This window comes from Macaca thibetana, chromosome 2 (assembly GCF_024542745.1).
Source record: "Macaca thibetana thibetana isolate TM-01 chromosome 2, ASM2454274v1, whole genome shotgun sequence".
Lineage (NCBI taxonomy): Eukaryota > Metazoa > Chordata > Mammalia > Primates > Cercopithecidae > Macaca > Macaca thibetana.
In genome coordinates, this window is record NC_065579.1 from 2,319,102 (window position 1) to 2,342,567 (window position 23,466).

The following is a 23,466-nucleotide window of genomic DNA, read 5'->3' on the forward strand; positions in this document are numbered from 1 at the left end:
CAACTGATTTTTAACAAAGCAAACAAAAACATAAAGTGGGGAAAGGACATCCCATTCAACAAATGGTGCTGGGATAATTGGCAAGCCACATGTGGAGAATGAAACTGGATCCTCATCTCTCACCTTATAAAAAAATCAACTCAAAATGGATCAAAGACTTAAATCTAAGACCTGAAACCATTAAAATGTTAGAAGATAACATCAGAAAACCCTTCTAAACATTGGCCTAAGCAAAGACTTCATGACTAAGAACCCAAAAGCAAATCCAACAAAAACAAAGATACACAGACGGGACTTAATTAAACTAAGAAGCTTCTGCACAGCAAAATAAATAATCAGCAGACTTAAGAGACAGCCTACAGAGTGGGAGAAAATCTTCACAATCTATACTTCTGACAAAGGACTAATATCCAGAATCTACAGGGAACACTTTTACACTGTTGATGGGAATGTAAACTAGTACAACCATTATGGAAAACAGTACAGAGATTCCTTAAAGAACTAAAAGTAGATCAACCGTTTGATCCAGCAATTCTACTACTAGGTATCTACACAGAGGAAAAGAAGTCATTATATGAAAAAGACACTTGCACATGCATGTTTATAGTAGTGCAATGCACAATTGCAAAATTATGGAACCAGCCCAAATGCCCATTTTTCAATGAGTGGATAAAAAATATATGGTGCGTACACACACACACACACACACCCCCCCACACCACGGAATACTACTCAGCCATAAAAAGGAATGAAATAATGGCATTTGCAGCAACCTGAATGGAACTGGAGATTATTATTCTAAGTGAAGTAACTCGGGAATCGAAAACCAAACATAGTATGTTCTCACTCGTAAGTGGGAACTAAGCTATGAGGATGCAAAGGCATAAGAATTATACACTAGCATTTGGGGACTCAGGGGAAAGCATGGGAGCGGGGTGAGGGATAAAAGACTACACACTGGGTACAGTATACACTGCTCGGATGATGGGTGCACCAAAATCTCAGAAATCTCCACTAACTTATTCATGTAACCAAACACCACCTGCTCCCCAAAACCTACTGAAATTAAAAAAAAAAAATCCAAAAAATAAAAAATAAAATCCTGAAGTTTCCCATCCTTTAAAATTAAAAAAAGAAAAAAGAAATAAAAGGCATCCAGAGATAAACTATCTCTATTTGCCAATGATATGACCCTGTATATAGAAAATTCAAACTACATAACTATTAGAGGTAATAAATGAGTTCGGCAAGGTTGTGGGATCAAAGATAAACACCTAAAAGGCAACTGTATTTCCATATGCTAGCAATAAAAACTCCAAAAATAAACAAAACAATTCCATTTATAACAGCATCAAAAGAATAAAATACTCGCTGGGCATGGCTCACCCCTGTAATCCCAGCACTTTGGGAGGCTGAGGCAGGTTGGATGACTTGAGCTCAGAAGTTCAAGATCAACCTGGGCAACATGGTAAAACCTTATCTCAACCAAAAATACAAAAAAAATTGTGGTGGCACGTGTCTGTGTTCCCAACTACTTGGGAGGCTGAGGTGGGAGGATCATCTTGAGCCTGGAAGGTGGAGGCTGCAGTGAGCTGAGATTGTCCCAACACACTCCAGCCTGGGTGACAGAGTGAAATTCTATCTTTAAAAAAAAAAAAGGAGAGGAGCGAGAGAATACTTACAAATAAATTTAACAAAAGAACTCCAAGACTTGTATACAGAAAACTGCAAAACATTATTGAAAGGAATTACAGAAATACACCCATATGTTTACAGTTAACTTATTCTCTATATGGTTGCCAAGGCCATTCGATGTGGAAAGAAGAGTCTTTTCAACAGTGATGCTATCCACACACAAAAGAATGAAGTTGGACTTCTACTTCACATTACAAAAATCAACTCAAAATGAATCAAAGACCAAAATGTAAAAGCAAAACCGTAAAACTCTTAGAAGAAAACTTAAGTATAAGTCTTTGTGATGTTGGATTATGCAATGGCTTCTCAGGTATAATACAAAAAGTTACAAAAGAAAAAATCTTTTAAAAAGCATTGATTTTTAGACTCAATCATTATCATGAAATCGCATTTTCTAAAGTTTTATCCACTTATACTTCAACAAAACTGTATCAGTATATTTTTACCCCATACTGTCACCAGCAGAATGTACTGATAAACTTTTTGATCCTTTGGTAACATAATGTTTAAAATGTATTAACTGTTTTAATTTGCATTTATGTTATTACTCACCTTTTTCTACTTTTTCACCTTAACAAATTATGTTGAGATATTCACATACCATAAAATCTACCTTTTTAAAGTATGCAATTCAGTAGTTTCTAGTCTATTCACAGAGCTGTGCCATCATCATTACTCTCTAATTCCAGAACATCCTTACTGCCCCATAAACAAACCCTGTACCTATTAGCAGTCACTCCCCATTCTGCCTATACCCACCACCTGGCAGCTGCTAATCTACTTTCGGTAGGTATGGATTTATCTATTCTGGACCTTTCATATAATAAAATTACGCAACAAGTGGGCTTTCGTCCGTGATCAATTTAAAATGACAAAGTTATAACTAATTATTTTAGTATATCCGAATGCACAAAAAAACCTGGTTACTAAAAATCCAGTCATTCAATTAGACTTCTAAAATGATTTAAATATATGGCACTGTGTAAGTGACCAATGGTTAGAGACAACTTTTTGTGAAAGTTAGCCATCATAATTTCAAAATTAAACTATAAATTTCTATTTAAAAATTTCTACTTTACATAAGGAAAAAAAAAAAAAACCAGAGGAGGACATATTATTTCATTTACTGTAGCTATTACAGCTATAGATTATAGTGATAGGACATCTTAAGAGAAATGTATTAGAGAAAATGCCATGGTCTTTGTATTTGCATGAAAAACTGAACAGGAAAGGCAGAATTACTTAAACGTGGGGAGGAAATGGAACTTACATAAGTTGGTGTTTCCAAGCTATCTGTGTTGACCAGGACTGGAGGAGGATTTGCCTTAAAAAAAAATTGTAAATGTGTTAGCTTAACAAGAAAACAAAAACATTACACATTAATGTTCACAATGTTAGAGGCACATGAAAGACTTGCTATTTCTTAAGTTATAATCTTATATGAGCTTTTTATGTTAAATAATATATCCTTTTTCCAGCCCCAAACAGAAAAAATTATGTATAAACAGTTAAAATAGATTTGCTTTTAAGAAATAAATTGTTATTTCTGCTAAAACAGTCATGATTTTCTTAAGTTTTACACAGATCACCATAGCCTTCTCATAAAATCCATGAATATTCTTTAGTGTAACCAACAACTCTTCCTAGGTTGCTCAGAAATCATTGTTTTCTATTCCCAAGGATACCATAAAGATTTCAGTCATTTCATCACTCAGGAAAAAATTCTTCCCACAGTGAACTGTTTTTATACAGGGGGAAAAAAAAATAAGCCTATCACAGAAATTAATGGTAAACTTTTAGAAAACTAAAAATACACTCTTAATGTAAAAACCCCTGATTACTTTCAGCTGCAATGATAGCTTTCCACTGTTATTCTAGACCACTCACAGAATTAACAGTGATCTATTACAGCAAGAAAAATAAGCAGAATAACACACACCTAGTTAAGTTTGGATTGAAAAAAGTCTTGGTTTTCTGGTTAGGTTAGAAATTATGATGTATATGAAACTAAAGAATAAAATGCAATTAATACCAAATGAAAAATATATTAAAAAACTGATATAATTCCCCTCAAATTTCTTTCTTCTGCATATTTAGTTACAAAAGTATCAAGTCAAATAAGTTTCAGAGAATAAAAAAGATGACTATCATTTAAACAAACTTTAGAAGATATGCTTATAAACATTAATAGTTCTACTTAATTAACTAAAGAATTATACATAAAAGCTGTATAAAAGAACATTATAACACAAAATAACACTTTCTTCCAAATATATAGGCTTTTAATAATGGTGAATATTCAAAGTTCAAATAACAATATTTTCGGCACAGTGCTATAGCTAAATGATATGATAAAATGCTTAGACAACCTAGTTTCATGGTTAAAGAATTATACGGTATGCATTTGGGCTATATCAAGCAGTAAGTTAAAAATGAGTAGCTAATACTTCATTATATATAAACATAAAATTAAATATAATACTTCATGTTTAGTCCCACCATTGATTAACAGTCTACCTTTGAATAATTCAGTGAAAGTCCACTTAACAAATAAAAATTGTACTTATAAAATTGCTATTTAAGCAAAGTTACTCAACTTACAGACATTTGAGATTTTATGAATATTTCAAATTACTTATTTCCCAATGGCATATTGAGAATACTCAAACATAATATTTTACTTTGCTAAAAAAATTAATACAACTTCACTTTATTCTGCTTAAGCAATTACAGAAGAAGAGGGCAAGAAAGAATAGGATATTTAAAGTTACAAAAGAAATTACATTTTTAAAACACTATGGCAAGAAAGTCTTTTGGTCCCTCGGCCGATTTTTTTTACCAAACATGCAGTGGAGAAAGTTGGTTTTTATCAAAATCTGATTTACACCATAATTATTATAATGTTAGCTGCTTATCAGTCCCAACTCATCATCACTGTATAGAAGTTACCTTTTGATTCTATTCATTTAGAAAGTATTGCTAATATTGAAATACACATAAACAAAATGACATGAGATGTTTTATTTACTTCAAAATAAAACAATGGAAGGCTGGGAGTAGGAGGGGTTATGGATCAAATAGAAGTACACGAGGTGATTGCTGTAGCTGGTGATGGGTATACATAGAGTTAATTGTACTATTATTTCTACATTTGAGTATTTTTGAAAGTTTGCATAATAAAAAGTAAACCAAAAAATCACTTTGAGCCAAGTACTTAGTTTTAAAGCAGTTAATAGCTAAAGTAGTTGTGAAATAATCTGGGTCAGTGTTGCTATTAAGATGCTGGCATTCAGGCCAAGCGCAGCGGCTCACGCCTGTAACCCTAGCACTTTGGGAGGCCGAGGCTGGTGAATCACTTGAAATCAGGAGTTCGGGGTGAGCAAAATTATGTTTCTTAAGCCTTATTACTGATGCTTGGGTCAAATTATTTAGGAACTTTTTAGTTCCGCCTTCTGGAATGTCCTTGCCTTTTTACTGCCTCTACCCCCAATCTCTAAGTGAATTATAGGGCTTCATTGTTGTCCAAGTTGGAAATATACACAATGGTACATAAATTTTAGTAATAGACTAAGCATTTCCATAGCTTCCTATGGTTTGCAACATATTTTCTTTTATATTACTTCTCTAGAGCCTCACACAGTCCCCCTGGGTGAAGATGGGTGTTGCTATCTTTTCACAGATGGAGAAAATGAATTTCAATAAAAATTGTGATTTACCTATACTCAAATGTCACTGAGTGGCAGAGGGAGGTATAGAGAGACCTAGAACCAGGTCTGATATTACAGGGTCACTTGAACCAAGGTGCAATGAAGGGTTTTTCTTCATTTGAAATAATTTCACGTAGACTCTTTCCAAGTCTTTTAGTTGTAGTTGTCTGATTTTCCACATTACCTGTTCTACTACCCGCTGTCTTGGTTAAGGATCCCAAAGTCTTTTTTTTTTTTTTCTTTGAGACAGAGTCTTGCTCTGTCGCCCAGGGTAGGATTTTTTAAGTCAAGTTTATTGGCTGAGCACATGGCTCACCCAAATCTTACCATTCTATTTCATTAACAAAGGATCTTGTAGTGTTTGCTGCTGTAACAGACTGAAGCAACCTTACAAAGTTTCAGAGGGGAATATTACATTTTTAAAAATTGTGTTAAAATAAATTCTAAGATCTAATTATTTTAAAATAGGTCAAAATAGTTTAGAAAATGCACTTTTACAATGTGCACTGTATTTTTCCTTCTCAGCACTGATCAAAGTTTCATTATGTTATTTGTCTAATGTTTCTTCCTCCTCTACTCAATTATAAACAAGTGCTTTACAAGTGCTTTTCCAATGCAGAACTCACAAACCCCAGAGAATACCTCTTAGATCCTAATTTGAGACACACTGCATTCAAAGTTAAATGCTATGACTGAGGTGATCACTGCAGGTTAAAATGACTGTAAAAACAAATGCGGTGGATTCTGGAAAGATGGTAGAGTAGGAAGCACCACAAATCTGTTTCTCCACCTTGAAAACAATTTCAGTGGCAGCATCTGCCTGATGTAAATATTTTGGAACCTGGAGTCTACTGGAGGCTTGCAACTTCCAGGTGAAGGCTTGGACAGTAAACTGTAGTTAATTTCAGTCACCTGCATGCAGGTTTAGCACAGGAGCAGCTACCCATACTCTATCCCTCAGTCAACTGTGTGATGCTTGCACAAGTCACGGTGGGCAAAGAAAATTATGTTCTCCAAATATTGGAGATCTGTGCTCTAACTGCTGCTTCTCAATCACAAAGGTGCAAACAGGCTATGGATACTGCTGTTTCACCTCCTCCTCACTGTTGCAAACCCCACCCAAACCTCCCAGGCTGAACTGATTTCCAGGAGATTTAAAGAGCTGGAGCCTCCCCTTCCTACACACCAATTCAATTTTCTTTTTCCCCTTTTGGGAGCCAGACATTGAAGACTAGGACATTAAAAACCAACCACATATATAGAGGAAATTAGAAAGTCACTGTGCATGCCCAGGGGAAGGATAGGCTCAGAAAACATCTAAGAAGACCCTACATTTACACCTGAGGCTGATCTTTGACAGCCTAAAACAATCACAAAAACAGTAACAACAAAAAAAGAAAATGCTGGAGAAGAAGGAGAATCTGATTTTCACAGTCATCAAATTATTAAATTCAAGTGTGCTGTTTTCATGGGAAAAAGAAATCCCAAGGCATACAAATAAACAAGAATAAATGGCTTATTCAAAAAAGAAATACAAATCAACAGAAACTGTCCCTTAAAAAAAAATAAGGCCAGGTGTGGTGGCTTACGCCTGTAATCCCAGCACTTTGGGAGGCTGAGGCGGGCAAATCACGAAGTCAGGAGTTTGAGACCAGCCTGGCCAACATAGTGAAACCCTGTCTCTACTAAAAATACAAAAAATTAGCTGGGTGTGGTGGCAGGCGCCTGTAATCACAGCTACTTGGGAGGCTGAGGTAGGAGAATCACTTGAACCCAGGAGGCGGAGGTTGCAGTGAGTCAAGACCACACCACTGTACTCCAGCCTGGGTGACAGAGCAAGACTCCATCAAAACACAAACCAACCAACCAACCAACCCCCAAAACCTGATAGCAAATCTACTAGACAAAGACTTTTTTAAAGAACTAAAAGATGTGAACGAAAGCAAGAAAATGCTGTATGAACAAAATGGAAATACCAATAAGGAGAAATAAAAATTTATAAAATTCAGGAACTGAGAAGTACAATAACTGAAAATTCAGTGGAGGGATTCAAAAGCATATCTAAGTAGCTAAAAAAAAAATTAGTGAACATGAAGACAGGACAATGGAAAATACTGCATCTGAAGAACAGAAATAAAAAAGATTAAAGAAAAGTGAACAGAACCTATGGGACCCATGAGACATCATCAAGCAGACCAACTAATGCATTGTGGGAGTTGCATGATAAATGAGAGATAAAAGAGTAGAAAAAAATACTTGAAGAAGTAATAGCCAAAACTTCTCAGATTTCATGAAAAACATGAATATAAACATCCAAGAAGCTCAATAAACAAGTAATGAAATCAGACTCACACTGAGGCACATTATACTAGAACTGTCAAAGGACTAGAACTGTCAAAGGACAAAAACAAAGGGAGACTTTTGAAAGCAACGAGAGAGGTGACTTGTCACATACAACAAATCCTCAATGAGAATATCAGCGGACTTCACATCAGACACTCTGGAGGTCATAAGGCAGTGGGTGGAAATAATGCTAAAATAAGAGGAAAAAGAAACCAAACCTGTCAACTAAAAATCCTGTATCCAGCAAGACAGTCCCTCAAAAGTAAGGGGGAAATTAAGATGTTCCCTGATGAACAAATGCTGAGGGAGTTTGTTATCACTAGAACTGCCCTGAAAGATGTGCTAAAGGTAGCAGTTCAGGTTGAAATGAAAGAAAACTAGACAGTAACTCAAAGTCACATGAACAAATAAAGATCTCAATAAAGGCAAATACATAGGTAATAATAAACACTAGTTAGCAGTGTTGTAACAATGGTTGTGTAAATTCACTTTTGGTTTTCCACATGATTGAAGAGACTATATTACATTTCCAAATTAAAAAAAAAAAAAACTTAGCCTAGCCAGGCATGGTGGCTCACACCTGTAATCCCAGCAATTTAGGTGGCCGACGCAGGCAGAGATGGCTTGAGCCCAGGAGTTCAAGACCAGCCTGTGGAACATGGTGAAACCCCATCTCTACAAACAAAACAGAACAGAACAGCAGCAACAACAAAAATTAACCAGGTGTGGTGGGCACATGCCTGCAGTCATGGCTATTCAGGAGGCTGAGGCGAGAGAACTGATTGGGCCCAAGAGGTTGAGGCTGCAGTGAGCTGTGATGGCACCACCGCACTCCAGCCTGGGCTACAGAATGAGACCCTGCCTAGAAATAAATAAGCCTAATATTAATAAATAAAGTCAATATTAGTAAATAATGAAAATCCATTATTAGTTTAAAAGCTAACATTGTAACTTTGTAACTTCATATTTTGTCTCGTACATAATTTAAGACACTAATGCATTAAAAATTATTAGTTTCTGGTTTTGGGCATACACTATATGAAGATGTAATTTTGTGACATCAACAATCGAAAGGGGTTGGGACAGAGCAGTTAAAGGGGCAGAGGTTTTGTATATTATTGCAGTTAAGCTTGTATAAATTGAGATTAGAAGTGTCTAGGATGTCAAATGTAATCCCCTTGGTAACCACATAAAATATAACTAAAGAACAGACTCAAAGGAAATGAGAAAGTTAAATGTTTCACTACAAAAAATTAATCAAAGACCAAAGAAGACAGCAATGCAGGAAATGAGGAACAAAAAAGCTACAAGGCATATATATATAAAGAAAACAAACAGCAAAATGACAAAAGTAAGTCCTTCCTTACCAATAATTACTTTAAATGTAAATAAACTCTTCAATCAAAAGACAGAAATTGGCAGAATAAAATTTTTTAAAATGTTCCAACTACAAGCTGTATACAAGAGACTCACTGTAAATCCAGACACAAATATGCTGAAAGTGAAGTATAGAAAGCGATATTCCATGCAAATAGTAACCAAAGGAGAGCAGGAGTGGCTGTACTCATAAAAGACAAAATAGACTTTAAATCCAAAAAAAGGTTATGAGACAACAAAGGTATTATATATTAATAAAAGGTTCAATATAGGAATATGTAACAATTACAAAAATTAACGCACCTAATAGCAGGCCATCAAAATGTAAGTAGCAAAAATGAGACAGAATTGAAGAAAGAAACGGTTCTACAACAATAGCTGGAGACTTCAATACCACATTCTCCATAATGGGCAGAACAACCAGACATATGATAAGTAAGGAAATAGAGGAGATGAACAAACACAATATACCAAGGAGACACAGAACTCTAACAACAGAACACACATTCTTCTCAAGTGCACATGGGAATAGAAGGAAACTATGTCAACCTAAGAAAAACCATATACAAAACCCCCCAGTGAACATCATACTCAGTGCTGAAAGACTGAAAGCTTTTCCTCTAAGAAAAGAAAGAAGGCAAGTACGTCTGCTTTCACCACTTGTACTCAACGTGACCACCAGCTGAATAGTTGAAGTTGTAGTCAAAGCAATTAGGAAAGAAAAAAGAAATAAAAGACATCCCAATTAGAAAGGAAGAAGCAAAATTACTTGTTCACAAATGATATGATCTTATACGTAAAACACCCTGAAGATTTTACACAAAAACTGTTAATAATTAAACCAATTAAGCAAAGTAGCAGGATACGAAGTCAATACACAAAAATCAGTTGTATTTCTTCTAACATTGAACAATCTAAAATGGAAATTAAGAAAACAATTCTGTTTATCACAGCATCAAAAAGTACAAATTTTCAGAACACTGAGCCTCCTAAATGCTTAAAAAAAAAAAAAAAAGAATTAACTTCATCAAGAAGGTAAAAAACTTGTAAAATGAAAACTATAAAACATTTATGAAAGAAATTAAGAAGACATAAATAAATGGGAAGGGATCTATGGTTACAGATTGGAAGACTTATTATTGCAAAAATGTCAATATTACCCAAAGCAATCAACAGACTTAATGCAATTCCTATCAAAATTCCAGTAGGGTTTTTAAAGAAATAGAATAACCCATCCTAAAAGTCACATAGAATTTCACAGTACCCTGAAAGTCAAAATGATAATGAAAAAGAAAAACAAAGGCGGCAGGCTAACACTTTCTGATTCCAAAACTTACTACAAAGTTACAGTAATAGAAACAGTCTGGTACTGGTGTGCAGACAGACATACAGAAGAGAATAAAGCAGAATCCAGAAATAAATGCCATATACAATAATCAACCTAAAACGGATCATGATCTAAATCTAAAACCTAAAACTATAAAACTGTTAGAAGAAAATACAGGCTAAAAGTGAGACAACGGAACTGACAGTGATTTCTTGGATATGACACAAAGGTACAGGCAAAAAAAGAAAAAATAGGTAAGTCATATCTCTGACAAGACGTGAGACCCAGAATGCACAAAGAACTCCTAAACTTCAACAATAATACCAAACACCCTAATTAAAAAATGGTCAAGGAACTCATACAGACATTTTCTCAAAGAAGACATACAAATGGACAATAAGCACATGAAAAGATGTGTCACTAATCATTATAGAAACGCAAATCAAAACTACGAGATGTCACCTCACACCCATTAGCCTGGCTACTATTAAGAAAACAAAATAAAAAGTGTTGGTGAGGATGTGGAGAAACTGGAATCCTTGTGCACTTCGGTGGAAATTTAAAATGCTACAACCGGCTGGGCACGGTGGCGCACACCTGTAATTCCAGCACTTTGGGAGGCTGAGGCAGGTGGATTACCTGAGGTCGGGAGTTCAAGACCAGCCTAACCAACATGGAGAAACCTTGTCTCTACTGAAAAAAAAAGAAAAGAAAAGAAAAGAAAAAATAGCAGGGCATGGTGGCGCATGCCTGTAATTCCAGCTACTCGGGAGGCTGAGGCAGGAGAATCACTTGAACCACGGAGGTGGAGGTTGTGGTGAGCCAAGATCACGCCATTGCACTCCAGCCTGGGCAACAAGAGCGAAACTCCGTTTCAAAAACAAAAAAAGGTCCAGAGGCAATATGATGCTCTGTTCTGGACATACCTCTAATGTAATTACTCTCACATTATGTGGGAGCTATTTGTTAAACTTGTCTCTTGCACAAACACCTAGTAGGCTCCTAGAGGACAGAGAATGTTCTATTCATCTTCAAAGCACATATTCAAATATCAAAAAAAGACCATGCACAAAAAATTAGCTCTAAAGCATTTTCAACAATATTTTAATTACATGATAACTTTTCAGAACTGATAGAAATAAAGGTTCAAAACATCTAGTTTTAAAACAGAGTATTTACTCTAGGGTGCAAATAAGCCTCTGGATTTAATAGGCTGGAATCACAGAGATTATGTGTTTACACTCCCAGTAAGAACAACTAGTAACTGTTACCTACTCTGTACTCAGTTTCTATGTGGAGAAACTAGGTTCTCAGAAGTTGAGTAATTTCTACACCATCACACATGTAGAAACAGGTGAAGCTAGGAAGTGGTGGAGTCAGGTATGACTATACTATAAAGTTCATGCTCTTTCTGCAATATTAAGCAGCCATTGAATATTATCTTTCTGTGCCACTCTGTATGATAAGTGTAATTCTGATTTGTAGAGGGCTTTCATAAAGTACAAACAATATGATCAATATGCAAGTACTCTGAAAAGTGTAAAAGTGTTCTACAATGAAAGACTATATACTTTTTAAAAAGTTATTATCTATGTATCTTTCTAATTTGCCTGACTCTCAAACCCATTTTAAAGGAGTCAGGTTGCGCTGCCCCCATTTTAACAGATGAAGGAGGAGAAGACTCAGACAGGGTAACTTGTTTGAGTGACAAAGACGGACTAGACTCTAATCTTCTCTTCTTCTTTTATTTCTAATACATACTAATGCATCTAAATGTAAAGTAGTGGATCTTTCAAGAATACATATTCACTTAATATGTTGAAATTGGGTTATATGTTAGCATGGATTTTAAATTTTACTTAGGGACAGACATTTTAGTCCATTATTTTAATTTTATAACGTACTTGACTAATTAGGAACACACTTATTCTGGAAAATGAGGTCCACTCATTGGCTTCTCACATAACACAACAAAAATGCTAAAACTCTCTTTCATGAACTTCTGTAGCATATTTAAAACCTAAAGTGAAGCTATGCAGAATAAATAGGTCTTTTTTGTGTGTATCCTCCTCAAATATCCTCATTTAAACAAACAAACAAAACAAAACAAAACTTGTTCCTTAGTTTCCTTTCTCAGAGAAATATGAGATAATACTAAAAATATGAACAGCCAAGATTATGTGGCAGTACTTGACACGCATTAAGTATCCTCTCAATCACTGTAAAACACCTCAAGTTAGTACTCCTGTCTATCTTCGGTGTTACAGATGAGTAAATGGAAGTTCACTGTGGTTAAGTAAAGTGTGTAGTTACATAGGTTAAGTGGTAGGACTGGAATTCCAACCCCAGGTCATTCTGACTTCAAAACCTGTATTTTTATAAGACTATGCAAGATCTCAACAATTTTCAAATGTAGTGTGATGTTAAGTTAGGGATGCCTGGAGTAAATAAATGAGAGAATTCTGAATAGGAAAAGACAGGCTCCCAAATGAATATAAAGAGACTGGTACAAATTCTCAAAGGATTCCAGAAAACTATTTTAATGCCAAAAAACTGACTGAAGTGAGAAGAGTAAAATAAACTTTCAATTCTACTTAAAAAAAAAAAACAAAAAACACTGTACTAATCAACTCTGTGTATTTGGAAAGATGTTACATTATTACGATGTTATAATAACCCTCAAACTGCTTGCTGAGAATTATATTTTATTTATAAATTCAATTTTTTCCTGCAATATAGAGAGAATATCCATTTGGATTCCTCTATTCATTGTTGGTTTTATGAGTTAATTTTTAATTATTTTCATAATCAAAAATTATATAGTACTAATATTATTACAATGATTACAATTCAGTCTTATTACAGTAAGGCTGAAGTCATTGGAACATTGTAATTTCCCCTAGAATCCTCGGGTGTGTGGATGTTCTTACTGACTTCACTTTTTAGGAGAGGGGAAGGGCAGTGAGATGTGAATAATCACAGTTGATATCTTTTTCCCCCCAATGGAGCTGATTTTGAAATTGTTTACACAGCAAACATAATATGTTTACCCAGATTTTATGCTACAGATCAATAATTGGCAAAAACAATCTATGGGTTCATTTATTTACACTTTAAATGAGATCGTGATCTTTCACACCAAAGATCTTTATTATTATTCTTAGTAATACTACCATTATTTTGACTTTGCATAACTGTTGGAAGGGCAGTTAATGTCTCGAGTCATCCCTTGGAAGTAGTAAGTCTTTGAAAAACTAAAAATGATTATATTCTCTCATATTTGGCTATTATTTTTTTTTAAACTGTTACATATAATTTTTTACAAGTAAAATTTTACAATAGATTTACAGAAAAGTTGTGAAGATAGCACAGAGCATTCCCAAATAATCCAGATATGTTGGCTACTATTTTTACCTAATAAATGTGAAGTGTCTTATCTAATCAAATAACATGAGAACGAGTATTTCCAAAGATAAATATATAATAGGAAACAATGTGCTAAATAAAATGATACATCTGGTACAAAATCAGGAGTACAATGATTTTTACTAACTTTAGAAGAATAAAGTTTTCTAAAGTAAAAATGTTTAAAAACTGTTTTAAGCAGATTCATAAGTACAAAGGCATGAAAACAAATCTAAGGTTCAATATTATGAAGTTCACAATGTGTTCCATTGCACACATAACCTAATAAAATGGCAAATCTTGACTCCATTTATATTAAATTTGAAATGTTTAAGTCCCTAAAACTACTAATTGAAGCCCAAAGTAAATTACCAAATTACAAAACACAGCTCAAACAGTTTTAAAAAAGAACACAAATGAAACATTAAAAGCAAATGAAATTTTTATAAAGAAAAAAGAAACTAATAAAAACCTGTGGTATGGTGGGTAGGATGACAGTATTCTCAGCAGGGACTGGCAGGACAGGGATCACAGGGACAGTGGGAGGAGAGGGAAGAACAGCTTCTGTTGGCTAAAAATCATCAATGACAAAAAATCAGGAAAAACACCAAAATAAAAGGGAAACACATAACAAAAAGCTGTGCCATAAAGATAAATTATAGTTTTCAGAAATAACTATGCAACAGGTAAAATATTAATACATTACACTAATATAAATAATGAGAAAATACCCTTTAGAAATTGTTTTAGAAAGTTACACCCCCAATAATTTTAATGATTCTGTAATTAAAATGAGTGACTACTCTTTAGATGTTTAAATGATAATAATAAACATTATCACTTACAATATTCCTTCCTTCTCTGGGAAATAAGACAATTGCTTCATAGACAGACTACAAAATATTTTTTCTAGTACTCAGAATACATTTGACTGCTTTCCTCTATGCATTCAGAAAACTAAAAGTAATTTTATTAGCCCAATCAGGCAGATAAGAGAGTTTACAAATCCATGATATTAACTTCTATTATCAAGAACCGTAATCACCTGCCTCAACATGCCCGTAATTAATTCAACTAACATTGATTGTCTATTATATGCCAGACATATCCGGCAACAATGAAAAAACAATGTAGAGAGAACCCTGGTATAAATTAAACTAAGAAGTTTAATGTTTATCTGGCTTAAGTTATTTTTCAAAGGATGAAACTGGAACACAGGACAGTTGTTTTGTATAAGACCCGTTGGCTATATAAATAAAACACCTTATATATGTAAGGAAAACACTAAAGTCAAGTAGATGAGGACAGCTTGCCTTCACAGGCCTTAAAACAGGAAGAACAAATTGTCAGACTAAAAACAAGGTTTATCTTCATTCATAAATACAAAATAAAATGGCAAATTTTTTTTGCCTATCAAATTAGTAAAATTAAGATTTATTAAAAATGTATGGCGCCTCTTCAACAATGGTGCTGAGATATCCACATGCAAAAGACGAAGGTCTACAGACCCCCATCTCACATTATATATAAAAATTAACTCAAAATAGATTAACAACCTAAATACGAGATTTGAAAACATAAAACTCTTATGAGAGAACATAGGGTTAATCTTTGTGACCTTGGATTTGGTAATGGAGTCTTAGAAATATGGTGACCAAAAAAAAAAAAAAAAAAAAAAAACAAAAAAACCATTAGACTCTATCAGAATTAAAACCTTTTGTGCACCAAAGGGCATTACCAAGAAAGTGAAAAGACAGCCTACACAATGGGAGAAAATATTTGGAAATCATAATCTGATAAGGGTTTAATATCCAGAACATTTAAAGACTTACAACTCAACAACACGAAGAAAAACAACCCAATTAACGAAATGTGCAAAGAGCTTGAATAATTTCTGCAAAGATATACAAGTGGCCAATTAGCACATGAAAATGCTCAACATCATTAGTCAATAGGGTAATACAAATAAAAGCTATAATGAGAGATTACTTCACCACTACAAGGGAAGTTTCTAACTAAAACAAACAAAAAAAATCAAAGTAACAAGTAGTGGCAAGGATGTGGAGAAACTGGAACTCTGGTAAAATGCTGGTGGGAAATGTAAAACGGTACATACAGCTTCTATGGAAGACTTTGGCAGTTTCTTAAAAACCAACCATAAAATCAGCATATGATCTAGCAATTGGGTAGGTAAATGTGCACTGGGAAGGCACATCCCCAAAAGTGAGAGCAAGGACTCAGACACTTGTATGCCAATGTTCAGTGCAGCATCATACACAACAGTCTAAAGGTGGAAAGAAACCAAGTTGGAAAGAAACCAAGTGTCCATCAGGAGATGAACGGATAAACAAAATGTGATAATATACACATGATGGATATTATTCAGCCCTAGAAAGGAATCTTTTTTTTTTTTTTTTGAGACGGAGTCTCACTCTGTTGCCCAGGCTGGAGTGCAGTGGTGCAATCTCAGCTCACTGTAACATCCACCTCCCGGGTTCAAGCAATGCTCTGCCTCAGCCTCCCAAGTAGCTGGGATTACAGGCACCTGCCACCATGCCCTGCTATTTTTTTTGTATTTTTAGTAGACATGGCGTTTTACCATCTTAGCCAGGCTCGTCTTGAACTCCTGACCTTGTCATCCACCCACCTTGGCCTCCCAAAGTGCTGAGATTACAGGCATGAGCCACCACACCTGGCCCTAGGAATAAAATTCTTAATCATGCTAGAAGATGGATGAGCCTTTAAAATATTAAGTGAAATTAGCCAGACACAAAAGGATAAATATTGCATGATTCCACTTAAAAGGCTAGTAAGTTTTGTTATACATATTTTACCAATAAAAAAAATACGATAAAAATATTCCAAAAAAGCTTTTAAAAATGCATGAAAACTGGTCCTGTCACACTGCTATTGGATATACAAATTAATGCAAACTTTAGGAAAACTAATTTGTCAGTAAATATCTAGAGCTTTAAAAATGTTTAAACTTGGCTGGGTGCAGTGGCTCACGCCTGTAATCCCAGCACCTTGGGAGGCCGGGGTGGGCGGATCACGAGGTCAGGAGTTCAAGACCAGCTTAGCCAACATGGTAAAACTCCATCTCTACTAAAAAAAAGAAAAAAAAAAGTCTAAACTCTTTGACTTAGTAATTCTAGAACTCTATTCTAAGCAAAAATTTTAAAAGTCAAGGTTTTAAGGTATTCTCATAAGGTGTTTTAAGGTTTTAAGATATTCTTTTGAACATTTTCTATTTGGTCAATTGTGGAATATTTTAAATACCCAAAGGTGTCAGAATGGTTAAGTAAAAAAGTAAAAAATGGAAACTATGTGAGATTGAGGCCAGGCATGGTGGCTCATACCTGTAATCTTAGAGCTTTGGGAGGATGCGGCAGGCAGATCACCTGAGGTCAGGAGTTCAAGACCAGCCTGGCCAACATGGCAAAACCCTACAAAAAAATTCTGAATTCCATATTATGAGCTCAAAATTAATAACAATAGTAACTGATATTCACTGCAATACTTACATGACCTTCCAAGAATGTTTGAAAACCCATAGGTTCTGACTTCTGATTTATGAATGTATAAGAAAAGTGTGGTGATTTTGTAAGAACTGTGCTTGGATCCAGTGGATATACACAAGGAAAAACCAAACATATACTGATTCCTACCCTTAAACTATACATAAAATTGATTTTAGCTGGTTTGCTGACATAATTGAGAGCAGTAAACAATATAAGACTTCTAGAGGATGATACGGTAGAGTATCATCATGACCTTGGTGCAGATGACCTCTTGAAAGGAAAGTGCATGTTGCGGAAGCCCAAGCAGGGGGAGGAAGGCATCTGTGCGCAGGGAGTGGAAGGGAGGCAATAGCCTGGCAAAGGGTGTTGGAGCCTAAGCATGGCAAGGAGGGTGTCCACATGGACAGAGGAGTGGTGGCAGCCTGACGTGTATGGTTGGAACCCGAGTGAGACAGATAGTATCTATGAGGCAGTAGATGTGGTCTGGCATAAGGTTTTGCGCTGTCAGTGGACTCAATGGGATCTTTTGGAGCCTGAGCAGAGGGAGAAGGGCATCCATCTAGGGCAGCAATAGTGACAGGAGATTGCTTATATACAGAGCATTCTGATCCAATAAATAAATACACGAAGGATATTGACAGCAAGGTTCCTCGTGTCAGAAAAGGGAGTTATAAATATGGAAAGACAGAAAATTAGCATGAGACCTATGGTGTTACACTAAAATTGGAGGTATTAGTGTAAGCAGTTTTCAATATATATAGATAAATACAAAAATAAATATAGACATAAATGTGTGTGTATATATGTGCATAACTCTGCTAACTATGAGGACCTGGGAGCAGTTAACAGCTCCACAGCACCAATACACCTGGCATTCAAATCTTGATTTCTAAATACTCATTCTGAAATTTAAAACAACACAACATGGCCGGGCGTGGAGGCTCACGCCTGTAATCCCAGCACTTTGGGAGGTAGAGGTGGGCAGATCACCTGAGGTCAGGAGTTTGAGACCAGCCTGGCCAACATGATGAAACTCCATCTCTACTAAAAATACCAAAAATTAGCTAGGCGTGGTGGCGGGTACCTGTAATCTCAGCTACTTGGGAGGCTGAGCCAAGAGAATCATTTTGAACCCAGGAGGTGGAGGTTGCAGTGAGCCAAGATCACGCCACTGCACTCCAGCCTGGCCATAAGAGTGAAAGTCCTTCCCGGGGGGAAACAAAAACCACAAAACAAAACAAAAGCAAACCAAACCATGGGTCTTTGAAGAAATGGCTGATTCCAGTGCTAGAGCTCAGCAAGTACAATATGAGTGTAGACATCCTGCTGTACCAGAAAATAAGGGAAGTGCTCAAAGAGGATGACAAATGCCAAAGAAGTTGGCTTGAAGGGCTGCCATTGGCCAGACTGGGAACTATCTGTGACTCAATTATAACAATGGCATAAAATCCACTGAATAAAACTGGAATCTGGGACCCCATACTGATATAAATAAATACACGAATAAACAAATGAAGATAAGAGCATTTCCTTATAACAAAATGCTAACTAAAAATGTAATGATGGAATTATAAAATCATTTGGCAGCCATCACAGTAATAGAGTAATTCATTCAAGAAATATTAATGAATGTTAAAACTTCCTGTTGCTAAGTGAAATGTCCATTTCAGTGGATGAATGGCATATACTCATACAAAAGTGTTTCATTTCAAAACATTAATTACAGTGGAGAAATATGCAGATAGTATCTTAATCAAGTGATCAAAGTTATCATCACCAGTAACGGGAAAAATCAAAATCATGTATTATGTGATAAAATGTAATGAAAGTATAATACTTCCAGGATATTTCTACCAAAGAGGCATAACTTGAATCTAATCATTAAACATCAGACAAACCCAAATTGAGTGATACATTACAAAATAACTGGCTGCAGTCATCAAAAGTGTCAAAGTCATGAAAGTCTAACGTTACTTTTTAATTCAACTTTATTCTCTTTTTGAAACGACGTTACTCAGGTAGAACTGATATAAAAAAACTGCACATATTTAATGTATACAATTTGATTGAGTTGCACATACGCATACACCCATGAAGCCATCGCCATAATCAAAGTAACAAACGTATCTACCACCTCTAAAAGCTTCCTTGTGCCTCTGTTTTCTGTTTTGTTTTGGTTCTTTTAAGAACACTAAAGTGGCCGGGCGCGGTGGCTCAAGCCTGTAATCCCAGCACTTTGGGAGGCCGAGACGGGCGGATCACGAGGTCAGGAGATCGAGACCATCCTGGCTAACACGGTGAAACCCCGTCTCTACTAAAAAATACAAAAAAAAGTAGCCGGGCGTGGTGGCGGGCGCCTGTAGTCCCAGCTACTCGGGAGGCTGAGGCAGGAGAATGGCGGAAACCTGGGAGGCGGAGCTTGCAGTGAGCTGAGATCCGGCCACTGCACCCCAGCCTGGGCGGCAGAGCAAGACTCCGTCTCAAAAAAAAAAAAAAAAAAAAAAAAAAAAAAGAACACTAAAGTTTATTTTTTAAATGTTTGAAAATGTCACAGATGTAATATGTTAAATTTATTTTCTTATAATAGTCTCCAGCCCTAACAACAGGATAACTGATTAATAATCTACTTTGATAGTCAAAATAAGATAAAAGTACATGCTTATGTCATATTTCAAGGCAAAGAACAACAATTTTCTCCACTGGGTAGCTGCTCTCCAAAAGCCTTTATGATAAACCATGAATCCATTAATATTACATTTTAATCCCACTTGTAACCCTTTGTCTCTGAGCCTCTTCTAGAATCATCTTCTTTAGATGAGGACGTGAACACCATTAAAAAAAATTTCCAGTTTACAGCATCTTAACCCATCCCACTCTCTACAGGGCATTGACCAAGTTCCTTGAAACAGAACACAGGCCCCTGCCTCTTCCTTAAGGCCAACACTGCTGAGAAAGTCAACGAGGCATCAACACACACAATTCCCTAACCACAACTGATAACCAATTCTGGTAACAATTACGAACAACAAAGTAATTCATTTAGTTCACTAGAAACAAAAATACAACTCTAAACAAATAATCCAAAGAAAGCTGACTGATGAGGAACAGCAAAGGTATTGAGGAAGGAGAGGGACCCTCTCACATTGTTTTATATTGTTTTATACTCAGTACCTGTTTTAAGAAAAAACAAGGAAGTGAAACCAAAGACAGGCAGCCCGGTGCCAGGCCCAAAACTGGGCCTGGGCCTGCCTGGCCTAAACCTAGTAGTTAAAAATCAACTCATAACTTAGAAACAAATGTTATTCATAGATTCCAGACATTGTAGAGAAGAACATTGTGAAACTCCCTGCCCTGTTCTGTTTCTCTCTGCCTCTCAGTGCATGAAACCCCTGTCACGTATCCCCTAGATTGCTCAATCACGACCCTTTCATGTGAAATCTTTAGTGTTGTGCACCCTTAAAGGGGCAGAAATTGTGCACTTGGGGAGCTCGGATTTTAAGGCAGTGGCTTGCCAACGTTCCCAGCTGAATAAAGCCCTTCCTTCTACAACTTGGTGTCTGAGAGGTTTTGTCTGCGGCTCGTCCTGCTACATTTCTTTTTTCCCTGACAGGGAAGCAAGGTAACTGATGGACAGCCAAGGCAGCCCCTTAGGTGGCTTGGGCCTGCCCTGTGGAGCATCCCTGCGGGGGACTCCAGCCAGCCTGAGTGGGGCGTTCCAAAGAACGCTCCTGGGCAGGCAATTGCCCCAGTGGAACGCCTCGCCAGAGCAGTGCGTAGCAGACCCCCGCGGAGGAATAACACAGTGGCTGAACACCGGGAAGGAACTGGCACTTGGAGTTCGGACATCTAAAACTTGGTAAGACTAGTCTTTGGAACTTGCCCACTCCATTTGAGTGAAAGCATGGCCTGATCACCCACGGCATGCCTTTATCGGTACTTTGGTTTGGCTTTGGTTTTGACTCGGTTTAAATTGCCTGATAGGACTGGTCTTGGGAACCTGCCCACCCCATTTGAGTGGAAGTGTGGCCTGATCACCCATGGCGTGCCTTCATCGGCACTTTGGTTTTGGTTTTGACTTGGTTTAAATCGCCTGATGGGACTGGTCTTGGGAACCTGCCTACTCCATTTGAGTGGAAGTATGGCCTGATCACCCACGGGGTGCCTGTACCAGCACTTTGGTTTTTATTTTTGACTTGACTTGGATTACTTGATACTATAGTTTTGGTTTTGACCTGGCTTGGATTTCTGGATACTCTGATTTTGGTTTGGTGTAAAAAGCAGAAGTGTGTGTGTGCCCTTTTTACCTGCTTTTTGTTTTGTGGTGTGCGTGTGGTGTGAGCGTGGTGTTTTGTCTCAAAGAAGCATGGGTCCGGCACAAATAAGCCCACCCCACTAGGAACTATGTTAAAAAGTTTCAAGAAAAGAAAAAAGGGGGGAGGCAGAATTTATATTTAAATAGTTTGTAATAAGTCAGAAAGCTAAGACATGTCGAAAAATTGTCTGCAAAAGTCATAAAAGAAAAAAGTTATAAAACATTTTATGCAAAAAATGTTGTATAATTTAAAAGTAATAAGGCCCCCTTAGTACTATTGAAAAAACAGTTTATGTGCAAGGTGTATAAGAAACTTAAAATATACCTTTGGTAAAAAGATTATAACGAGGCATTAAGAATGTGGATTTCTACCTACATTAAAAGGTTAAAAAATTATTGTTTTAAAAGTTTAAGCAAGTTTTAAAATGTTAATTGTAAAGAAAATTCTGTGTGTAAACATATTAGCTAAAGTTAAACAGGTATCATTCAGTTTTTCTGTGAACTGGACATTAAAGTAAAAATGCAACAGGTTTTTCTTAAAGCATCAACCTGCTCTTTAACAAAAATTATAAAAGGTTAAAAAGAGTCTATAAAATCTTACCTTATGGTCAAACATGAAAAATTGGACAGATATATCTACAAGGTTTTATTAAAATTAAGTTTAACATTAATAACACACTAATATAAAGGTAAAACTTAGCTTATAAAAATCATACAAGCAGCATTATTAAATATAAAATGGTGTTTAGCTTTCTTTGGTGTAAAAACTAATAAAGACAGGTGCTAAAGGAAATATTCATTTTACTAGAGGATCATAGAAGTTAAAGACTTAAACTTTGGCAATTAAGACAGCATACCAAGATGCAAATGCCTGGTTAAAATGGATCAAATATTCCATCTGCACGTTAAACAAAAGCAATTGTTATGCTTGTGCATATGGCAGGTCAGAGGCCCTGATAAGGTGGTCCTCCAGTTGACCAGGCGTGGGCTGCATGGTAGCTCTTTTCCAGGATTCTACAGCCTGGAGTAATAAGTCATGCCAGGCTCTCTCTGCTACATCCCAAAGTCCCAGCGGGTCAGCCCCCGAGGGCCATCCAGCTTCCGTCTCCTAACACTAAGTTCACTTCGTGTCTCTCACGGCAAGGAGGAGACTTAGTATTCCTTGGAGACCTGAAGGAATGCAGTGAGCTTAAGAATTTTCAAGAGCTTATCAATCAGTCAGCCCTTGTTCATCCCCGAGCAGATGTGTGGTGGTATTGTGGTGGACCTTTACTGGGCACTCTGCCAAATAACTAGAGTGACACTTGTGCTTTAGTCCATTTGGCTATCCCTTTCACCCTGGCACTTCATCAACCAGAGGGAGAAAAAAAAAAAATAAGACATTGTAAAGTGAGAGAAGCCCCTTACAGGTCTTTCAACTCTCACATCTATTTAGATGCAACTGGAGCCCCGCAAGGAATACCAAATCAATTTAAAGCTTAAAATCAAAGAGTTACAGGATTTAAGTCAATACTTTGGTAGATGACAGTCAATAAAAATGTAGATTAAACTACATCTATTACAACCAACAGCAACGAGCTTTTCATGAGTTAAAAAGAAAATCTCAAGGCAGCCCCAGCCCTGAGGCAACATGACCTGACAAAACTCTTTACACTCTATGTGCCAGAAAGAGAAAAAATGGCAGTTGGAGTTTTAACCCAGACTGTAGGGCCCTGGCCAAGGCCGGTGGCCTATCTCTCAAAACAACTAGATGGGGTTTCCAAAGGCTGGCCCCCATGT

At 36.4% G+C, this 23,466-nt stretch overlaps 1 protein-coding gene across 29 annotated transcripts in view; it reads right to left on the reverse strand.

The window, feature by feature from the left end:
• DLG1 (discs large MAGUK scaffold protein 1) overlaps positions 1-23,466 on the reverse strand; it is a 282,292-nt gene that overhangs the window by 119,598 nt on the left and 139,228 nt on the right. For 15 of the 29 annotated variants that reach the window (XM_050779109.1, XM_050779113.1, XM_050779118.1 and 12 more), the window contains 2 exons: positions 14,327-14,425; positions 2,966-3,019 (listed from right to left, as the gene is read on the reverse strand). In XM_050779109.1, the coding sequence (XP_050635066.1) occupies positions 2,966-3,019; positions 14,327-14,425 (153 nt within the window). The remainder of the gene's footprint in view (positions 1-2,965; positions 3,020-14,326; positions 14,426-23,466) is intronic. The other 14 variants (XM_050779129.1, XM_050779120.1, XM_050779124.1 and 11 more) reach the window with 1 other exon arrangement.